We start from the raw sequence: 23,155 nt of genomic DNA, 5'->3' as shown, positions 1-23,155 counted from the left end.
AGGGCTGGGATGTGGGGGGGATGCTGGGGGAGGCTGGGACAGGGCAGTGGGGAAGCGCACAGGAATCTGGGAGCCTAAGGAAGGGAGGGGAAGAGGGAGGGGCACATACACAACTCTTGTCTCCCTCTCTCTCTCTGCAATATGTGCAATAGCAAAATGCACTAATGCATGAATTCTAGAATGTGGCACTATCTATTTAACCTGGGGTGGGTTGATGGGGATGGGGCGGGCGGGACTTTTCTAATATAGGAACCAACCGAGGGCCAGGGAGGCAGGGTGGGGCATAGGTGGGGATGGGGAGTTGGGGAATAACAACTTTTAAAATTTGAGTCCGCGGACTGTGCAGTTTTCCTATTTGGAAGGAGAGTACAGTCTGCCCAGAGCAGAAGGAAAGCAATGTAATATATGATATATATTCATGCTTAATATTAATGCAAAACCACAAGAACAAAAGATTTGTTTCTTAACCTATCAGCCTAGTAACTGCTTAAATTTTTAAAGTCACAGAAGTGATGGACAATTTTTCCCAAAGTGGAAACAGTCACAAAATAAGCTTGCTCTGGCATGTGTCCCACATCATACCCCTCCAAATGCCATATCTGTCTTCAAACTGACCCATGTGGACACATGCCAAAAAGCCATTCCACCTCTGCTTCAAGAGGGTTGTACACATGGGCATGGGTAGTGGAGACGGGGAAAGGTGGACAGAGGAGAAGAGAGTGACTAAAGTTCAGAGGCCTGAGGATTGGGAATCAAGTGACCCCACCTCAATCCCCATGTCTCAAGTTGAGGGACCACACTCATTCTCCGGTAAGCCCTCTCGCTTCTGTGCTTCAACACCTACCCCCACTAACCCTCCACTAGTACCCGGAAATGGCCGCCATGGTTTTCTCATTATATTGCCAATATGCAATCTTTTTTATGGTTAAAAAAAGTAATAATCTCAAGAAGTAATATGCAGATAGACTGAGTATAAACAGATGTACTTTTTTCAAATGTCTATTTTTTTGGAGAGTCTCTTTGGAATTGCAAATGGGTGCATGTTGGGGAAGGTGGGGGGCCAGTTGGATGAAAAAGATTTATTACCTAGTGGATCTACAGAGGAAAGTTTTAAGAGGTGAAAGGGAAGTACTGAGGCTGCTGTGGATTAGGTGTATGTGGGGGAAGAGATGATAATATGTAGAAAGTCTATTCATTATATTTTGGCATTTCATGTATCATAGATAATGTGAGAAGTTTGGGGGGATGTCCCCATTATATTTTCATAAGTCTTTTTTTTTTTTCTTTTAGGTGCTTTGTTTAGCTTTAACATTTGGGAAAGTTAGATGAATATTTCCCTTTCCTCCTAACTCTGAAGTGCCAGAATTTTCCTAGGATAGTTAGGGCACTCCAGAGAAAAGAGAGCGGGAGTAGGAGATGAGTTGGGGGTTGGGGGGACTGGAGGGTGCTGATGAAGGACAAAGACATTCACAGATGGGAGGTCTGCAATGCAGAAACAGCAGGACTCTGTCCCCTCTGTCATCCCTATGCCTGAAATGATGGCACCATTGTCTACAGCAGTTTCCCTGCTTGGGCGCATGGCCCTAATACTGGAGTTCCATTTCTTACTTTGTACCTTAGTGGGCTGGCTTCTGATAAAAGTTGTAGGCAGCATGGCGAGAGATGGCTGACAATCAGTGTGTCCTGACGCTTTGGGGTTTTGCTTGTGTCTGTAGAGCAACCCCAAGATGGAGCAGATGGAAGAGGAGCGGTGCCTACCTGCTCCCTAAAGCACCTTTCCCCAGGGAATTACCTCCCATTCTCTGTGGCACAATTGTTAATGCCTATATAGGCTTATATATATATATAGGTAGGCTTATATTTAAAAAAAAAAAAGATTATTTTTAATTAAAAAAAAAAGCAGGCCAAGATGAAGAACTTGAGTGATTTAGATAAAGAGAATGCATTATGTGTCCCAAAAAAGTACTGACTTGGAGGCTTCGGTGTTTGCATCCAAGCCCAAGATCAATTGATTGTTGCCTTCCGTTCTCTTGGCCTGTGTAGACCAAAGAGGTTAACTATAACCCAGCTGTGGATAATGTGAGATAGAACCTGGAGTCCTTTTTTTTTTTTTTCCCCTAAGAAATCTTGAATGGTGGCAGCTGAGTTGCGTGGGAATCTTTCATCTAAGACCATCTTTTCCCCACCACAAATATGTGTCCAAAAGAGGAAAAGTCAAAAAGGACTTGAGCAACTACTACCAGTTCAGGGCTAGTGGTCTCTGAACTGCTATGAGCCTTTTTTCATTAGCACTGTATTCACTTTACTTAGGTAAAGATTATTTTTAATTAAAATAAAGAAATAAACAGTGATGCCCTTCTCCCCACTTTACTCCTTACTGGACTAAATTCAGGAAGTCTGCAGTAGAGGTGAATGAGGCACAAAGGCACCAGGTCTCTGTCAGAGATTAAAGACAATATCAATCCTTCTAAGAAATTCTTCCTACGCACACTCACAGTCAGCAGACTCTAACATCTGAGCACAGAACAAAGGCCAGAGAAATGCAAGAAAATAAATTTTAATTGTTCAAGAAAAAAAAAAAAAACCTGCAGGTTCCAAACTGGCTTTCTCAAAGGCAATATCCAGAATCCCACTGACACAGGAATCCCCTGGGCATTTGCCCAACCTCTGCTGGGTCCCTGGCTTCTGCCACCATACTGCCATATTTAACAAGTGGGGCCATTGGGAGCTGCCAAGACTGGGGGACAGTATCCAACAATCAAGGAAATCAGCTCTCTGGGAAACAGGAAGGTGATGTCCCTAAAATCTTCTCTCAGATTATTTCAAACTTACTCTTCCTTGTAGAGATTTGATGTGAAAGGAGAGTTCTACAAGCAGTGAAAAGAACCTGATTTTAGTCCTGCCACACTAATATGCTGAGTGACCTTAGATAAATGACTAAGCTTTAGTTTCTCTGAATACACAAAGGGGAGAGAGTGGGATAGTATCTAAACTCCACCCAGCCCTAACTGTTCTATGAATCTGTATATAAACAGGTCTATGGGATGTTGGCCCTCCTAAAAAATTTAATGTCACTTTGATTTTTTAACCCTCCTTGTGGGACCCTCACAATTCTTGTTGGCTTTCTTCTCTGGAAAATTTGCAGATTGTTTTTCTTTTTGTACCATTCTATCAAAGGTGAACAATGGTGAAAAAAGGACATCAATCATGATAAAATCAATGATTTAGGAAAGGAAGCATTTTGGAGGAGAAGACGCCATTATCCATGTATAATGTAGTAAGGCTTTAGCAATATATTATGTGAATTTCATCACTATAGAAAATCAAATATTTTTTAGGTGGCCCAATATTTTTTAGGTGGTTCCAAGCAGCAGTGCAATGCTTCTGAATTTCTTCTTCAGTTTGAGCACAGGAGATGGGAGTACAGATGCCAAGTGGTATGGTGAATGAAAAACTGGTTTAGGTGCAATGACTGACTCACTGGTTTCAAACCTTTTGCATGGACAGACTGGTATTTATACATAGTGGGAGGCTTAGATAGTGGCAGAGAGGAGTTGATGACTTCACTGGTCTCCAAAACTGAAACTAATCCCAGGAGCCAGATGGTAATATTTCCCTATTAGTTTACAATGTATTTTACTTGTTTGAAAAGTAGCCAAAATGAATGGCTGAACTCCTTTTTCTTCTTGTAATTTCAAACACCAAGGGTCGGTTCTTGGCTAAGTATATAAAACAGGAACAAAGACAGATGTGAACAGAAACAAAAATGTCTATTTGTGTGTATGTGTAATTAATATCTGGAATTAATTCTATTTTTTTGCTTGAGTCTAGAAAGACAAAGGGGGGTCAATCATTTGACTCCTATTATTTCTTCTTCCAAGCTGGCAATAAACAACAAATGGATCACTTTCAGAAGTTCACCAATATTTTTCATAGGCTTATTTTTTTTTAATACTTGGAAAGAAACTAATGAGAGATGGTTCCTTTCCTTCAGTATATGCATCTTCATGAGCATCATAAAAGAGATGGTGTTTGGTAAGGCTCCAGGATGTTAGATTGCATAGAGGAGGTTCGTGCTCTAGCCAAACTGGTACCACCCCTGATAATAGTCCTTTGTGAAAATTAGATCCTTAATTGAGACATACTGAAACTGAAGGGGGTTATCATTATGCCTATAGCAACTGCTTTCTTAGAAGAAGAATCTGGCAAGCAGAGTGCTTGGTGGTGGTACAGTCTGTATCAGCTTTAGGACTGGGGTCAGGATCTGAGATTTGCAACTATTTCCCAGTTTGGCCAGAAGCCCGGACCAGGGACAATGAACAGCACTCTGGAAGCTATCATACTTACTCAGCCAGCAATTTCTGCACCTTCTACCTACCCTGCACCCCAGCTCTGAAGAGACAGGCAAGACTGTGTTTTCTCTGTGGGTTATGTTTCCTTCGTGACTTACTAGCTAGGTGATTTGTACTCTGAGAAGCTACTAAGATCTGTTGAGAAAGGGTGAAAGGACCTTTATCCCATGATGTATGGAATCTTTACTTCATGAGCCAACCAATTTTTTTCTAATCAGACAGACAGGAAGTACATTCTTAAAATAGAATTTGGCTTCTTTTCCTTCACTAAGCCCCTCCCCTTAGAAACCAACTCCAGAAATATTAATCAAGAAGCTTCCAATGTTCCTCCACTTCTATGAAGCCAGGAACAAGAGCTTATGTTCAAAGGGAGGAATAAAAAAAAAATATCCCTTGTTTTAGTTGAGTTGTTTGCCCTTGAGAACCACTATATCAGTGTAAGAAAAATTATACATATTGGCAAAGCTTTGGTCTCCTGGTATACTGAAGTCCCAATGGACAGAGGGAACATCCTTGGATAGGGTGAAATCCCTGCAGAAATAAAGAACTTTTTGAAAGCCCTAAAATGATACCTCCCCTTCCCCAATCCAACGTTAACAGAAGGGAAGCAGTGACTTGGATCTGACTGTCTCAGTTGAGGATTTCAGAACTTCAGTGTGGTCGAGGGCACCCTACCACCATCTCCCAATCCTGAGTGACCTCCACTCTCGAGGGCCCAGACTAGATGATACCTCTACTGAACTGTTATTCTGATGCTTCCAGAGGATTTCTTAAGCCATAGAGACAGCTTTGCACAAGATAGCTTTGCTCTTACGTGGGTGCTAGTCTGTGCCATTTAGATGGAGCTGTGTGGTTACTTAAAGCAACAATTAAGGTGCTTTTTCATTCTTCAGAACAGCAAAATGAGTTTCAAAGCAGAAATTATTGCCCAATAATTTTTAGGATCATTAACGATTCCCCAGTTAGCATCCCAAACATCCCTTCTCCCTCTTTTGCTCTCCCCCTACTCCTCCCTCTGCTTCCTTCTCTGTTGGTATTTCCTGTTTCATCATTTTGCACGTCTTGTTTTATGAAACCAAGTTCTGCCAGAAGATGCTGATTTATTTCTGAGGGAGACGAGGGTTTGGTTTAAGGCTGAGGTTTCTATTTCTTCTCTTGCTCCATTCATTTTGAAATTTCATTGCTCTGGAAATTTTCCATTGGCACACTGGGTCAAAAAGTCATAGCGTAGAGGATGGATGGCAAGACAAAAACATGCCCTTCAGTGAGCCTAGCAATAAAACTTACATTCTACATAAGACCATTAACCAGCTACAAAGCAGTAACAGCTAACTAATCAGGGGATGAAAGACCTGCTGGCTTCGTGTAGCTTCTGCAATTCCCTGTGTTACCTTGTTGTGACTCTGCAGTTCTCCAAGTTCAATTGCTTTCTTACACAACTGCAGAAACCCAGTAACCTGGTTTGTGAAATAGACAGAGGTCAGTGAGAGGTGGCTCCTTGTTCTGGCATTACCTCAGGCTCAACATGGAACTATAGGCAAGCTACTTATTGGGCTGCTTACTCTCCTGGAAAGATGGGAGTTGAAGGAGATTTTCTAAAGCCAAATTTTGGACATTTTATAGGTTAAAAGAAAGGAGAAAAGGTATGCACCATGTTGTAAAGGATTTTGTCATTTCTCTATTTTAGTGCTAGGTTTGGAACCCCCTCCCAGGCATTCTGGTAGATAGGTAGGGGGAGATTTTTAAAAGAGGAGTCAGTTTGGGCCCTCAAGTTCACAGTCTTGATCTTTTCCCCTGAGAGCCAGGTATTTCACAACCCTGAGAGATTTGCCTCTGAATCCAGCTTCTCACCTGAGACTCTTGTCACAAATCAGGATACCATTTCACTCTGATATTTTAGCATATATGGCCTATGAAGGCTCGAACCCATTTCCCAAGGTTTTTTTGAATTCTTCTGCCCAAGCTTCTGGAAGAATCAAAAAAATGCATCAGAGCAGAACTCATGAGATGCCCTGAGGGAAACAACGCTGGTGACCCCAAGTCTGCTCCCTGCCTGCTTCCCCCTCCACAACTTAATCATAACAAGAAACTTCCCACAAGATTTAAGAATATTTCCCCCTGTGTATCCCTGTTATTTTGGTTGCAGTAGCAGAAAATGTGGGGCCACCTCAGACCATGGGGGGGGGTGTCTAAACTCATACCATTAGCTAAACTACAGTAATATGAAAAGAAATTACAGCAGGTGTGGCTGGTGCTGGGCCAGCTTTCTCCCACCCTCCCCACAAAATCTCACCCTGGGAATGTTCTTGAAATTGCTTCTGGACTCCTGTAGCTCCAAAAAACACTCCTTATAATCAGAAAACACAGTTCCCAACCTTTCCACAGAGACATATGTATGCTTTATATCAATGGAACTTCTTTCAGATGTTTATATGGTTGACACTTTGACAAATGGCCCTTACTCTTGTCTGGCCCTGGCATTAAAATACTGCAGACTAAAACTTTTTCTCAATCCCTGGTTTAAAAATGAACTAAAATGTTTTGACCTTTTAAATTTTTCATTAGTTGATTAAAAGACAAACTTATTTGAAACCAGTTTTTCCCACCCCTATTCCCCATCCTCACATAGCTACTTCTTTGCCCCCAAAAGATTCAAATAACAGACATTAAAGACCACTAGGATGGATAGAAGCATGATAAGACAAGTGGAATGATAAACACTATGTCATATGGTGAATATGGAGGCAGTCACAGTAAAATCACTTCCTGTTTTTCCCCTTACAGCTAGTTTTCCCATCTGTAAACAATAGTATTGAATTACTTGATCTTGAAAGGCTTTTCCACTCCACTTCTCCAGTTATCACTTTATTGCACACACACAAAAAGGACTTCCCCCTGACTCTGAGGTTTGTGGTTTCCTTATTGCAGTAGAAAAGGCACCAGCTTCCCACTCAAAGCCTTCCTGAGGTGCAACTACTGCAGGCCCATGACCTCATTGACCAAGACTTTTGTGGTGCTTGGTTTCTTTGGGGATAATAGTAACAACACAGGTCTGTCATCTAAACAAAATGACAGTGAATGTTAGCCCCACTTCCTCAGTGTAAACTGCAAAGCAGTCTCATTATCATCTCAGTCTCTCTCTGAAATTCTTATGTCCTCTTCCTCCATCAGAAGATGTCATCCAAGAACGGTCCTTCAGAATGGAGGCCTACCTGGGCACAGGGGCGCATGCCTGTAATCCCAGTGGCTTGTGAGGCTGAGACAGGAGAATCATGAGTTTAAAGCCAGCCTCAGCAACTGTGAGACGCTAAGTAACTCAGTGAGACCCTGTCTCTAATAAAATACAAAATCGGGCTGGGAAAGTGGCTCAGTGGTGGAGTGCCCCTGAGTTCAATCCCCGGTACCAAAACAAGCAAACATATTGGAGGCCTCCTCCCCAATCTATCTGCCCTGCAGAGCAGTGGGTTTAGTGACATTCCCTGACTTACGTCATGCTTGCCTCAGGGCTCAGTACTAAGAGACCTAAATTCTAGCTCCGATTGCACTTATCAAGCACTGATATGCCTTTTCCCCATAGCTAGCATTCAAGTATCAACTGAGTAGAAGGCACATAGTAGGCTCTACTATGGCTGTCATCACATGTAGACTAGGAAGATTGGGAAATCTGAATGCCACAATATTTTACTGAGCACCTGTTTTATGTTAGTCTCTATATAATTCCCACCATGACCTTGACCTTACTTTCCATTCATTGATGAAAATTTAAGGTAATTATCCCAAGTCAAAACCTTGCCAAAAAAGTTTGGGCATGACGCTAGACCATAGAAAGCTAAGTTTTGAAAGCCAAATGGCCTTAACTTACCTCTTCCATGTATATGTTTTTAACCTTCAACTAATCTTTTTCCCCTCTGTTGCCCTAAGTCATCCACCTGAAAAGCCTTGTCTTCCCAAACTGAGTATAAAATCAAGGAAACAAAGTGCCAGTTGACTATGTCATATGGATTAAACATTTATTAATTTAACTGAATCTTATAACTGCTGATAAAAGAAGTATGGACTCATTTGACCAAGGACAGCTCAACATACAAAAATTTAATCTAGTAACTTAATGAATACCATCTTGATTATATCTTGATCAGGAACCAAACAAACCAATCTTTTGTCTTTTTTTTCTCCAAACATGATCATAAACATAAATTGATCAGCCCACCTTACAAGGTTTAAGGACTTACTAATCTGGTATTTGATGCACAGATTTGGAGTTAATATGTAGGCATCCTCTAGTTTTTCAATTGTAGAATAAAGAATAAAAGGAGTAAGTACCAGGACAGGAGGGAATGGGTAGCACTTGGAGGATATTGAGAGCATCCATTATTTGTAGTCCTGTATGAGAGAAGCATGGGCCTAGGAGTCAAGGGTAAGATTGTACCTTCTCTGAAATCCTTTTGAACATTCGCTCAAGATAAAGAACCTACTATAAACAACGACAGGCACAGGAATTAAAGTGAGCATCATCCCTAACTACAGAACTTGAATGAAGATGTAATGTGGGTATAAATAACAAGTTTGGCGAGAGATGTGTTAACAAAAGGGGGAGAGAGTTCAGGGGAAAGAAGTCATGTCTCAAATCCAAGGTTTCTTGGACGATGGCATATTTGATCTCAAATTCCCAATTTTCCATAGCACCAGTTTACTGTATGAATTAACCATGGTCTTACTGACATTTTAAATGGTATAACTTCTAGTGGGCAGTTACCTAGTCATTTACTCCAAGCAGGTGTTCAGGTAAAAAGGGACCTTCTTTTCGTGTGGGATACTATTGAAACATAAGTATTCAAAGTGACAGCCTAGCCAGTATTCCAGATAAAGGAGGGACTTCTAATGGCTCTTTACTCCCATCCAAGCTCTAGCAACCGGCTGGGAAAATGGAGTTAGAAGGAAAATATGTGAATAGAGCCTTTCCCCTAACTATACATACACAAAATTAAGAAGATGGCTTCTGCTTGTCTCCAGGTCTTTCTGTTCCTGACCTAAGTATAGCCTAGGTAACTTGATGTGCACAAACTAGCCAGTCCAGTTCATGGGACAAGGCTTCTACCACTGTATCCTAGGACCCACTTGCCCTCACCTGTGTCTCTTAAGCTGCATCTATTAAGTTTGATCTTTGGCAAGACAGGACCATGAGTTACAATACAGTGATATCTGGAATGTCTTAGCACTTTCTAATCTAAAAGCCAGATTAGAACCCCTCTGTACAGCTCTAAATGTTGGTGAGGCAAGTGGCACTCTGGATCCCTCCTAGGGGCCCCAAGACTGGCTGGCTTAGTGAGTCTCCAGGCAACTTTTATACATTTACCTTTGAATTATTTTTCACAATGTCTCAGCCTAGGGAAAGCAAATAGGCCTTTTAGGTTGAAATGTGCACAGGGACATCTCCAAAGTTAGTGTCATATCCGCACTAGAACATATTCAATCATATGAAATATTGTCCAGTTTTTTTTAATCCTTTTTTTAACCTCCCCACATCTGCCTCTTCAAAGCTTCCACCTTTTTCATTAAATTTGTCATAAAAACATGACATCAGAATAAAACACAGCCTACTACTTTCCTATAATATAAAAGTACCAGTAATTATGAACAAGGAATGCATGAAGTATGTAACAGAAAGCAGAGTGTCATGAAGCAGGCAGAAAATAAATCAGCATGTTGCAAGGCCACTTGAGCAGTTAACTTAAAAGAACAGAAGAGAGTTGGGTGCAGTGGTGGCACAGGTCTATAATATTACCCAGTGCCTTGGGAAGCTGAGGCAGGATCTCAAGTTTGAGGACAGCCTCAGCAATTTAGGGAAACAGCATCTGAAATTTTAAAAATAAAAGGATAGGGGTGTAGCAAATAGTAAAGCGCCCCCGGGTTCAATCCTAGTACACCCCCCAAAAAAAAAAAAAAAAACATGAGAGCTGAAACAGACACTCACCTATAATACTAGTCACTGGGGAGGCTAAGGCAGGAAGATCACAAAGTTTGAGGTCAACTTGGACTACTTGGGGAGACCCTGTATCAAAATTTTAAAAAAGGGCTGGTGATATAACTCAGTGGTAAAACATCCCTGGATTCAATCCCCAGTAAGGAAGAGAGAGGGGTTTTGACAGATAGGGACAGTGGATTTCCAGGCAGAGAAAATATAGCATGAGCAAAAATATTGTGATAAAAAAATAAGGGGCACAGGCAAGGCAGCGATTAAACGCTTGGCTTGGGAAAGATACATTTGGAGTACATTGAAACATGCGTCAATAGGAATCCTATTAGGACTCACTGTAGCAGTTCTCAGTGGCAGAGTATTTCTTCATGAGCAGAACGGCTCATTCTGTCCCTTACTAGTTGACACTTCTACCCAGTTCAGATTTTTCTGTTCTTCTCTTGGAGGAACCTACCTTTTCTTCTCTCATAAGTATATATGGTACCCAGTAGCAATTTACACTTTCAAGGGCATCTGCTAAACGCAACAAGACTTGACATTGTATATGTGTGTGGGGAGGGGGAGTTAGTTGTAAAGTCATGGTTCTATACTCAGCTCCCATTTCTACATTAATTGTGAAAGTTATTCCCAGAGTTACTTACCACTTAGTACAATGAAGGAATCTAAAGGGGAGCTTGTGGTTCCAATGTTATCTTTTGTTGATTTGTTATGTGTAATAGAGTAGACCTTGAGAAAAAGTGTAACCTTGAATGTCTCTTAACCTTCAGATTGCATCTGAAATTCCTCCCCTCAACCCAAAAGCATCTCTATTCAAAGCTCGTAATTAGTCGATAAATTAAAAAAGAAAAAAAAAAGACATGATTAGTAGAAATAGAGATTAAGTGTAGTTGAGTTTTACCAAGTCATTGCTAGTGCAAACAGGTAGAAGGAATAGCCTTTTACAGTAAGCAAATCTAGAAAGAATATTGTGGGGAAAGCTTAGTATTATCTACCCTAGTAAATAAAAGATTGACCCCCAATCTTTTTGAAAACTGGTGCTTACATATCAAACAGTCAGTTTGGGAAACTCAACCTTTTCCATGTTAGATATGTTTCTACCTCATTTGAAAGTGTATACCATGTTCAACATGCCAATTTAGCCTGAATATTATGAAAGCAGAAAAAAAAAAAAGGACATTCTCATAGGGCATTTCGGAGTATTTAAAATTCATACTTCATATTTTAATGTTCAATCTTCCAATACCTAAGTCATTATGATATTTTCAGCACTAACAAGTTAAAATGAAATGAGTGAATTCCAAAGGGACCCATCCTGCTACTTCTTATATTGGACACAGATGAAATGCTTACTCCTTGGGATGCTTGTGCATGCTAGCAAGCTCTCTAAAAGTCTTTTACATCTGAGTTCTACTTTCAAAAAACAAATATAGTGGGCCTATCTCAGAGACCTTCAAGTAAAAAAATTGGGGGAAAAAATACAGCTAAAAAAACTCAGCAGCTTTGGTGTGAAATAGGCAGAATGAACCAGAGTGAAAAAAAAAAAAAACTCTTAATAAATTTATTATTATCCCAAGGATATTCTAGTCTCATTGTCTCAACATTACAACAGACCTGTTGGTTAAACCACCGTATTCAGAACAGATGCAAACTGCTGCAGTGTATATAACTAGTATCATTTGAAAGAGTGGTGCGTGACAGGAATGCAATGAGTTTTGCATGTGTTCAAAGTACAGTACTTCCAAATCAAAAATTAAATCAGATTGATTCAAAACATTCCAAATTGAGTTATAACATTGTAAAATAAATGCTCTAATTCAGCCATTGGGAAAAAGGGTTTTTTTATTTACATAATTTATCCTAGATTTAGAAACGTTTCAATTTTCATTTCAACTCAGGATGCATTCCGCCAAATTAAGATGGGCTGGTTTCTGCCAACAGAACCAAAGTGTGCAATCTGAGTCCCACCCAAATCTTGCCAAAGCAAGTGACTTCTGCATAGCTGGAAGTCCCCATTTTACCTGTTCAGGTATTTGCACAAAACTACCTTGTCTTAATAGTTCCCTGGTTTGATGTTTAGGCAGAAAAGCAAATTCCAGGTGATTTTTCTGAGCTACTTCACATTTTTTTCTCCAAAAAGATAGCTGCCAATTTTAACATGTCATGAAATACAAAGCATAAAATATCAGAAATTAAATTTCAACATGGGATATTTCTTGAAACCTAACTCTAGTCTAGTTGCCCATTATTCAAGTGAAGTTATTTTAACCCCAAAGAACAGAAGGGCATTGTATAATTCTTTAGGACAGTGTCTACATGGCTGTGAAGTCTGTTACAGGTATGACGCCCACAAGTTAGTATACTGTGATTCCATGTACTTCTGGGAGGAGATGCAAGACATATGCTTGGCTGGGCATTGAGCTCAGCTTAAAGTACCTGATCACGCGTAACATAAGAGATTCAAGGCGATTCATACTTCCAACATGAGACCAGAAAAATCACAAGCCCATATAGCAGCAACTCTATAAACAGGTAGCCGAAGTAGATTTAAAAGTAGCAGCCTGGGGGCATCTTAACTGGTCTGGAAAATTGAGTCAGAATTACTCAAGAAGTTCCTCAACCTTTCCCAGAAGAAAATGTAATAGTGTCTTTTATATGGAAATTTCTTTGTATATATGTATAAACTTGGTATGGCCTTAATGCTGCAGTTAAGGATTTGTTTGGCTACCACCTTAAGCAGCGTGTTAAGCAATCGCTTCCTTGATGTAACATTTTTACTTTTTATTGGACATTCAACCTTGAACAACCAATTCCCTGTGGCCCCTTACTCTTCCCTTTTTTGCATGGAGTCATAAAAGTTATGGCAGTTATTTTTTGGCTTGTAAAAAAATCTATTTCTGCAGTTTGAAGATGGAATGTAAAATTTCTGTGATACATGTATATAAAAGTATATTTATTGAACCATCCATACACATATCCATGCTGATTCCAATGGAAAAAAATTAAAGTTTTCTGAAATTTTCTGTGGTTAAGTCATAATTGTTATCATCAGACCAACTTCATGTGAGAAAACTTTTGAAGTCTTGCAATTACCCCAGAGAGAAACTTATGTATAACCTGAAAAACATTTCACTTTAGACAAGCTTTATGCTGAGAAATGAGAATTCATTTGTTCATTCAAGAAATATTTATTGGTAGGTGCTACGGGGGATAACAAAGATGACTCTAGACACAGGTCCTGCCCGTAAGGAGCTTACAGTCTAGTGGGGGAGATAGAACACACAAGTGGGTGGGATACATGGTCAGAGCTAGGCTTTGGTAAGATGAATCTAATATTGTGTATAAAATAAGCTGGAGTAAGGAGATAATGTGGAGCTAAAAACTACTGAAATTACCTAGGTGAGGAGAGATGTGAAAGACTACTGAGGTAGAATGATAGAGGACTTAGCTGGAGACTGGAGACTGGATGTAAGGAGTTAACAAAAAGGGAAGCAGATGACTCGTGTAGGATAGGCAATGTTATGAATGAAGAGCAATGAAGGAACAAAATCATTTTGTGTGGAAACCCGGCACTGGGATAGATCAGGGACAATCTGATACAACACCAGGAATGGAAGAAGCTCAAAACAGCCAGTGACTTCCTCCCCATCCCCTCCAAATTTCCAACATTTTCCCCTACTGAAGTGTCACAGTGCCTAAAATTTAGTGCATTCAAGACTACCTCCAGGCATTCTTTGCTTTTAATAATGAAAACTGAAAATTAAATTGTTATTTAGGACTTCTAGAATAAGTCACTGTACCTTCCTATAATTAGAAATATAGGAATTAATTCCCCAGTCCTTGTCCTCTAGGAGCTTATAGTCTAACAAGGTAGTGAACAGATATAATTCTAACTCTAGGTTTAAGGAGTAAGTTATAAACCATGAGAAAGGTATCAAGTGTTCTAGGAACACTTTAACTTTAAAAATGAAGGTCAGTTTGAAGATGGAATGTAAAATTCCTGTGATACATGTATATAAAAGAATATTTACTGAACCATCTGTATACACATATCCATGCTAATTCCAAAGGGGAGGAAAAATTACGTTTTCTGAAATTTCATATGGAAATTTCACATAAAACTCAAAGAGAGGGGACAAAATGGAAGGGAAACATAAGAACAAAACTGTTCCTCATTTTGAATCCTGGATACATCATCAGTCCCCAAAAGGGATTCCCTATTTTTGATACAAATTTTTTTTTGGGGGGGGGGGGGCGAGAAGGGGACCTCCTGAACTGAACCTTGATAAAAATTACTTTGATGGCAGACTGGGGTCCAGGGTACAGATGCAAAAATGTATTCAAGGAGAAAAGGCACTACCGCCAGGGAATTAGCAAGGCCAAGCTGATTAGGGGGACCACAAGCAGTTCAGCATACTGGAGCATCATTTCTATAACGAATGAGAGAAATAACTGGAAAGGAGTATTAGGACCCTGATACACATATGGCACTGCCAGGCACTAAACAGGGTATATGCCTAAGGCCAAATTGCTGCCCCCTAGGAGCTTACAGTTATAACAATACAAGGTGGAAAAACACCACAATGTACAGAATACAAAATGCTGAAGGATTTTAGAAGAAAATTACAGCTGAGTTTCAGCTATTAAAATATTAGGATACCCAATAGCTTTCTGAGAGAGCTAGTAGTAAACCCATCCCTGAGGGAAGCAAAAGTTTTTAATGTCCTTAGACAACAGACCCTGCTAGAGCTGGGCATGAAGCCAGTTCTAAAAGGAAGAAACACACACACACACACACAAAACCTGGGTATGAAAACTAGACTGAAGGGTGAACTGAGTAAGCAAATAAAATGTGGTGCCTTCCCTTCTCTTCCCACATCCTGAACTTTAGCAGCTCTGGCCTTCCTACAGGGAACCTGGACTGGTGATCCCTGAAGATTCTCCATATTTCTTCTACAAGCATATTAGGAACCATACTGACCAATCCTCTGAGCCATCTGTATCATCTGTAAAATGGAGGAGTTGGAAAAATCACGTATTAAGCCTTTCCAGCACTAACAATGTTTTTCTATGATTGAAAAACTACAGGAGTCTTAAGTCTTTCCTGTTGAAGATAATCAGAATGGGTGGGGGGGGGGACCAAGATAATATTCTCATTTTTCCTCACTTAAAAATGTTTTTCCATATAAATCACAAATAATTCCTATTCCATCAGCTAAAGACCACTTTCGTTCAACCCTCCCTTCAATATCTCTAACATCTACTTATACATGAATTTATTTTTAAAACATGTCCTACAAGCTACTCTAGTTAAATGTGCACCCAACTGGAGAGAGAGGGGGGAGAGAGAGAGAGAGAGAGAGAGAGAGAGAGAGAGAGAGAGAGAGAGCGAGCCAGCCAGCCCACCCTCTTCTTTCCTATGTCAGCTTCATGGTGTCTTCATTCAGTGCATACACAATCTTCACAACAAAGTTTTAAAATGTGAACAAATCCAAAGTAGAACAGGTAATATTGAAGCATGGCGAATACCAGCAACCAAAATGGCTTTAATTGCAGCAATAGTTGAAATTGTTTCTGCCCATATTGATACAATCTTCCCTCTAATTACTACCAAAAATATAGGCAAACATCTCATCTCGTAAGTGGATTCCTGAAAAACAAGTACTTGCTAAAGTATTTCAAAATGAATTGATAAATATGCTGTAACGTCCATCCCTTGCAAACCTGTGACTGGCCATATTTCAAAGTATTAAACATTTCTGTATTACTATAACCAACAACATCACACTTATAGAATTAACAGTGGAATAAAAAGAAAAAAGAAAAAGCTACCAGGCTCAAGTTGGAAGCCAGGGAGTAGAACGACTATCCACAAAGTTTTCAAAAAATATAAACAGAATTGAATATAATCTTGATTTTAAACCATAATCATAATCAAAACCAAAATTGGTTAAAGGTGACTTCGAATCAACTTTTCACTCATTCAGGTCATGCTTTCAGACAGTGACATGAAAACATGAGCAAGACAGTCTAATTTATTATTCTGAGCTAAAAACATATCCACTAAGAATGTACAGAATTAAAGTTTTATCTCAAGTGTGTCACCATTTTTCCCTTACTATAGAGTTCACAAGCCTACCTGTGGTCCCTAGAACCTCAACATCAAGTGAACAAATATAAACCCCAAATGGCATTACTTTAAGACCAGAACTCCTTATTTCACTGTCTGTAGTGCCATACGGCTATCATTGAACCAGCAACCTTCATCTGCCCCCCCATTTCACACAGGACATTGCCCAGTTTTTAAAACACTGTGGAAGGCTGTCTCCAACTGTCTGTTGTCTACTTTTGGTATATAAGAAGTTAGCTAAAATCCCCACATTCCTTCTTTTACAAGGTTAAAAATTGTTGAACTAAAGTCAGAAATTATCTCATCTGTATGCAGTTCTGCAGATTCTTTTAAATAGCACAAAAATAAAACGGAAACAACATCTTTAGATCAGCAGATTTGACAAAAGCAACCATTTACTTAAAACAAATAAGTCATTCAGCATAAATCATTGCCTACAAATCTAAACTTCATGGAAAGATTATTTCCATACTGAGACTAACCGCTTTCTATAAAGTGCAACATTTTCCACTGTATCACTAAATTCTAGAAGGGTCTTCAAAAAAGGGCTGAAAAAAAGTGTCAAGAATGGCAACTGTATGTATAAAACAATTATAAACTCACTTGAATTATAGTAAAAATATTGTGATCATCTACATTCAGATTTCAAATTTATATCAAATGAATTATCCAAATAGATTTTTTAAAAATGCAGAAACAGTCAGGCATGATAGTACATGCCTAAAATCCTAGCAAGTGAGGAGGCTAAGGCAGGAGGAATGCAAGTTCTAGGCCAGCTTCAGCCACTTAGTAAGAACCTGTCTCCAAATAAAAAAATAAAAAGGCAGGGAATGTAACTCAGTGGTAAAGCGCCCCTGGGTTCAATCCCCAGTTTAAAAAAAAAAAAAAATTAAGAACAAGTTTACTATTTTATGTTACTATACAATCTGCAAATATCAAAAGAAGCCCTAAATCCAAGTTCAATGATTTGATTTGCATTAAAGTAAGTGAACAGTAATGATAAACTTGTTCTGAATGTATTTCAGACTGAGGTCTCCATATAGTAGTAATTTTATTATAGAAATCCTACTCACTAAATATGCCATTCAAATATAAATAAGTAAACATGATTCCACAGAAAACACAATTTTGAAAGTCATTCTGCTCCTTGCTACAGATGACTTTTAAGGCCTCATAATTTACCTGTTCTAATGCCATTTCTTCCATCTGTTTTATTGAGGATAACACCATGTAATCTACAGAGTAGATGTGAGAATTAAGTTTTCTAACTTAAAACTGAAATGCAATTGAACTAATGCTGTGGTAGTAATCCAGTCATCCACAATCAGATAATTATTTTTGGACTATCCTCTTTACTACTCCCTAACAATAGCTCAAAAGACTTGAGAACACAGGAATACAATCTCACTAAGAAATAAAAATATTTTTAAAAAGCCAAGATCTACATATTATTTATTTATTTATTTATTAGTTGTAGATGGACACAATATATTTATTTATTTTTATGTGGTGCTGAGGATTGAACCCAATGCCTCACATGTGCAAGGCAGGTGCTCTACCACTGAGCTATAGCCCCAGCCCCCAAGATGGATATTCAACAAGCAGGTCTTAAAAGACCAAAACACACCAAACCAAATTAAATTCACCCAGTTAAAATATTTATGGGTCAAAAATCTCAAGCTCACTATCGAATTATGAATTGAGCTGTTCCTACAAATAAAAATTTGTACTTTAAAATCTGAAAAAGTTTTATGTAATAAGCTGCTGCTGCCTACAGAAATCTTAGAGCAACGTATTTCACTTCAACTTTCTAGCAGTGTCAATATATGCATCTTTATGCTCTCATGTTTATTCTGTAAGCAATAATGTAAATAATGGTATTGGGATTCTTAACAGTGTCAACTATGATGCTAAATCCTATTTCTTAGATCCAATGCCATTCAAAACCCCACATCCATCCCAATTCTGATGACTTGAAATTATTTAGGAAACAACTTTTGTTTTCCGAGATAATGCAACAATTCCTTGCAACATTATAAGCAGCCATATAGCACATATTGCTACACCTCTCCCCATTTAAACATTCATTTACACACACACACACACACACACACACACACACAATGCACGTGGCCGTACAAAAAATAGGAATTATTAATTACTTAGAACAGATGCTATTCTAATTCCTCAGAGAGATTTACATTTCCTAATTATTTATCTGAGGCTGAATTTTACTTCCTTCACTAGTTTCCCTAATCCCACTGTTCCACTTACCCACAGGAGTAGGGACCATTAGTGTTCTCAATGGGATTGCTTTACTTTTGCAAAACAACCTTGGTCCCCACCCAGTATATGTTATTGCTCCTCACAATCCTTCCAAATCTCACATTTCCAAATGCTCTCCAGGATGTACTAACAGCACCAACTCAAGAAATAACTATATCAAGTTAGTGCCCTTAAACTTCTGATTGATATGAACTTGTTTTTTTAAATGCACAACTTTGTACTCAATTATAAAAAGTAATTTCTAAGCTATCTTTAATTTATGACCTTGAAGTTACTGCCAATTTAAAGCTTTCTTTTTTAATCAAAAGCTTAATATAAGCTATGAATTTGCAAGTTGATTTCTTTCCAATTATCACTAATCTGGGCCAAATAAAGTGATTATCAAAGAGTTACTTAAAATGATCCACAAAACAGGCACGTAACTCAGTTACATAAATTTCTTTATGTGAAGGAGATGATGGCAATTTTCAAATAGCTGAGGTATGGAGACTAAATTGATAACATCACTTCAGTCTTAACCTAACCTGTTCACAAAAAAATCTATAATTTCTCAGCAATGGTGAAACAAAACTGCTATTTCTATGTTATCCTCAAATGAAAAGTCCTAAGCATGAACACTGTTAAGGGTAAAGACTAACCTGGTTGCCCTAATTATAACAAGTTACCAATATAAAGGCTTGTCTCACACATGTAAACAAAACCTTCACCCACCTCACACACAGCATGCAACAGATAACATACTATATAAAATGAGTATTATTAGTCTATATTGCCAGATTAAATTTTCTTCCAGAAATATTTTAATAAAAATTGGCCATTTCCAAGAAACACCCACTGCATGCCCATCAATAAAAGAGAACCATAACAAAATAGAAAATTTACCATATGGCTATGATTTAAAGAAAAAAAATTGCAGACACTAAACACATCAGCAAAGTCCAATATTAAAGTTGCATTCCTTCTTATGGGCTATGATTAAGAATCTGATTAGATATCAAAATAAAACTTAATACAAATGCTTAACTATTTAGGTCAAACGACCTCTACAAAAGTATCTGTCCTCCAAGGCATTCCAGTTTGAGACTCAGTTTTAGAATAAGGCATAACAAATATTAACAAAAGACATACAAGGTGATGAAAAGAGGAACTCTACAATTCCCCACATACTCTGAACCTAATAAAACAAATCTAATTTTTTTTTTTTATTTTTCTTTAAACAACTGCCAAGATTGGAACCGAAGATAAATAGAAGGCACAACAGTTTTTGCTCTGGTTGTTATTTGGTTGGGGGGGATTTTTTTTCTTTTCTTTTTTTTTTTTTTAAACAAATACAGATGAAACATGAAAAAACTCTACTTCAAAAGAATCTAACAGTTCAAGAAAAGCCTATTAATTGCATTCTAGACATTTAAAACCTATCTCACAATTTAAATTTCAATGGTAAAAACAGTAGGTTTTAGAATTATTTTGTGATCACATATCAAAAGAAAAAAGTTCTATTAACACCTTTTATTCAGTTTTTAACCACATCAGGGAGAATCAAATGTCAAATTTTCCAATGGCAATTTTTCCACATCAGAAGGTAGTCGTAACTCTCAAAGAATAAACAATTTGGATTTTTCCTGCCTCCAAAATGCTTACCAAATCCTGCATTCCTCACAGGTTTTGAAACACGTAGAAAATAAGTAAGAAATATTCCAATGAATGAAACATACCAAATGTCAGTAATAAGCAAGACACATTCCTTTGGGGAAATGGCTGTTTAAAAAAAAAAAAATCCAGTCTGTATATGCAAAGTAAGCAAGGAAATTCAGTCTTTTCGTTTTTTCTTCTTTAAAAATTCGTTATTCCTAAAATAGCGTTCCACAAAACTGGAAGTGAAGGACTAAAAGGCCAGGAGAAGGGAAAAGGGAAGGATCACACACCATTAACACAAAAAGAAGTAAAATTGTACAAACTTAAGCAGTTTATAAGACTAGGATCATCATACTCCAAGATAACAAAGGCTGGTTGAAGAAATTCACCATTCTGCAGAAGCTGGGATTTTTATGCTTCATGAAGACCAGTGAAGAGCAATTCACTGCCGTGGAGCAATCCCCCTTCCCACTCCAAATCCTGGTTTCTGCACCATGCCTCCACGGGGAGGGCCTCTCATTCCACCGCCCAGCCCACCTCGAGGGCCTCCAGGTCCCCGCAGGCGGTTATCTCGACGGTCCCCTTCCCGAGCAGCTCGAGTCTTCTTCTCTTCCACATTCAGTCGGACTTCACCTCTGAACATGATTGGCTGGAAGAAATCAAGGTAACCAGACTCAGCGCTTATGAACTACACCTACCAAAAGTAAAATGACACTACCAGAAAGAACCAGCAGCTTATAAATCAGTCAAGTTCTTGCAATCAATTTTTGTTTTAAGCTCAGACAACATATTTTCCTGTTAACAAAAGCAAGGAAATGTGGTAAGGTAGGCAGGCTAATTAAAAAAAGCCAAATTAAACAACATAAGTAATTGTCATTATATTTACTTAACAAATCCTAAACAGGATAATATAAATAAGAATTGCCACCTTCTCCATGGATTTAGAGGCTTAGGCTAAAACTTCATCATAGAATATGCAGAGATGGTACTATACATATTTATTCTAAGTACATTCTCATCTCAAAAAAATGTCATTATACCGAGGCAAATAAAATTCTAGATACTAGCAAATTAAAGGCCAGGGAAGTTAAGATACTTGTCCCTTACAAGGGACAAGAGTAAGTCTATGGGTCACTGCACTAGTGAATGGGGGGAAAAGGAACGTAATCCACGGCCTCCTGTCTGAGAAATATAAGCTTTAAACCTCTGTGCTATATTACAACATAACATAGCGATCAATGTTGCATAAACTATTTCTGTACTCACAAAACATTATTGAAGAGAGCACAGCAGCAGACTTCTACCTACGCAGTAAAATGAAGAAAAGGCAAGATACATCTATGGTTAACCCCAAAGAAGGAGTAATCTCCAAGTACAATTCCCAGACAGGTCTTAATGGGTTAAATATGATGGAATAAATTACATTTTACATATAAAGACACAGCTTAAGGATGAATACACTCTAAAGAACCAAAACATACCTATATTTCAAACATAAAAAAAGGAAGAAATCAAGATAAAAAAAATTGCTTACTCTGTTACTAAGAACTTTCTGAACAGGCTCAGAATCATCGAATACAACAAAACCAAAATTGGGTAATTTTCCACCACTGTTTATGCGCAGCTCCACCACATTCCCATAATCTGCAAGTGAAACAGATTTTCAAATAATTTATTAGCAGAAAGTTCCCTCTTAAATGTTAGATGTTCACTGTTCAGTATCACTAGACACTGAGCACCTCAAATACATCTAGTCCAAATGGACATGTACCTTGAGTGTAAAATACACACTGGATTTCAGAATTAGTATTTTTAAAAAATAAAAAAGGAAAGCAAAACACAGGCTGAGTATCCCTTATCTGAAATGCCTAAGAACAAAAGATTTCAGATTTTATTATGAAACATTTGTAAATGTATAAAAGATATTTTAGGGATGGAATCCAAATCTTAACACATGAGGTCAAGCGTGGATTTTTTTTTCTTTTTCTTGTTTTTTTTTTTTTTTTTTTTTTTTTTGGTGGTGCTGGGGATAGAACCCAGGGCCTGTGCATGCAAGACAAGCACTCTACCAACTGAGCTGTATCCCCAGCCCCAGGTGTGGAATTTTTCATCTGTGGCATAATGATGACACGCAAGAGTCAGGTTTTAGAGGATTCCAGATGCCTTTTTAAAAAAACTTTTTGGGGCCTGGGGCTGTGGCTCAGTGGTATAGTACTTGCCTCACACATGTGGGGCACTGGGTTCGATCCTCCACACCACATAAAAATAATAAATAAATAAAGATATTTTAAACAAACAACAAACAAAAACTTTTGGTAGTACTGGGGACTCAATCCAGGGTGCTCTACCACTTAGTCACACCCCCAGCCCCTTTTTATTTTCAGACAGGGTTTTGCTAAGATGCTAACACTGGCCTTCAATATAGGATTCTGTTACCTTAGCCTCACAAGTCACTGGGATTTTAGGTGTATACCACCATGCCAAGCTTAAGAGCATTTTGGATTTTCAGATTTAAGGAAGCGTAATCTGTACCTGATTTTTTGTTTTTGCAGGAACGGGTACGGGAGATTGAACCCAAGGGTGCTTTACCCCTGAGTCACATAGAGACAGGGTGTCACCAAGTTGCTTCTTAACTAAGATGCTGAGGCTGGCTTTGAACTAGAGATCCTTATGCCTCAGCCTTCCAAGCTACTGGGATTACAAGCACATGCCACTATGCCCAGATCCTCATATATTTATATTTTGAAATGATTTGTTTATACTTTAACATGACTACTA

General features: G+C 38.5%; 1 protein-coding gene across 1 annotated transcript in view; it reads right to left on the bottom strand.

The window, feature by feature from the left end:
* Nucleotides 1–13,490: 13,490 nt before the first annotated feature.
* G3bp1 (G3BP stress granule assembly factor 1) overlaps nt 13,491–23,155 on the bottom strand; it is a 37,731-nt gene continuing 28,066 nt past the window's right edge. Inside the window, exons 11-12 of the mRNA XM_026388284.2 lie at nt 21,912–22,021; nt 13,491–21,026 (exon numbers count right to left, since the gene is read on the bottom strand). Of these exons, the coding sequence (XP_026244069.1) occupies nt 20,820–21,026; nt 21,912–22,021 (317 nt within the window). The 3' untranslated portion in view covers nt 13,491–20,819. The remainder of the gene's footprint in view (nt 21,027–21,911; nt 22,022–23,155) is intronic.

Source organism: Urocitellus parryii, chromosome 1 (assembly GCF_045843805.1).
Source record: "Urocitellus parryii isolate mUroPar1 chromosome 1, mUroPar1.hap1, whole genome shotgun sequence".
Taxonomy (NCBI): Eukaryota; Metazoa; Chordata; class Mammalia; order Rodentia; family Sciuridae; genus Urocitellus; species Urocitellus parryii.
This window is presented reverse-complemented; position numbering and strand designations above follow the sequence as displayed.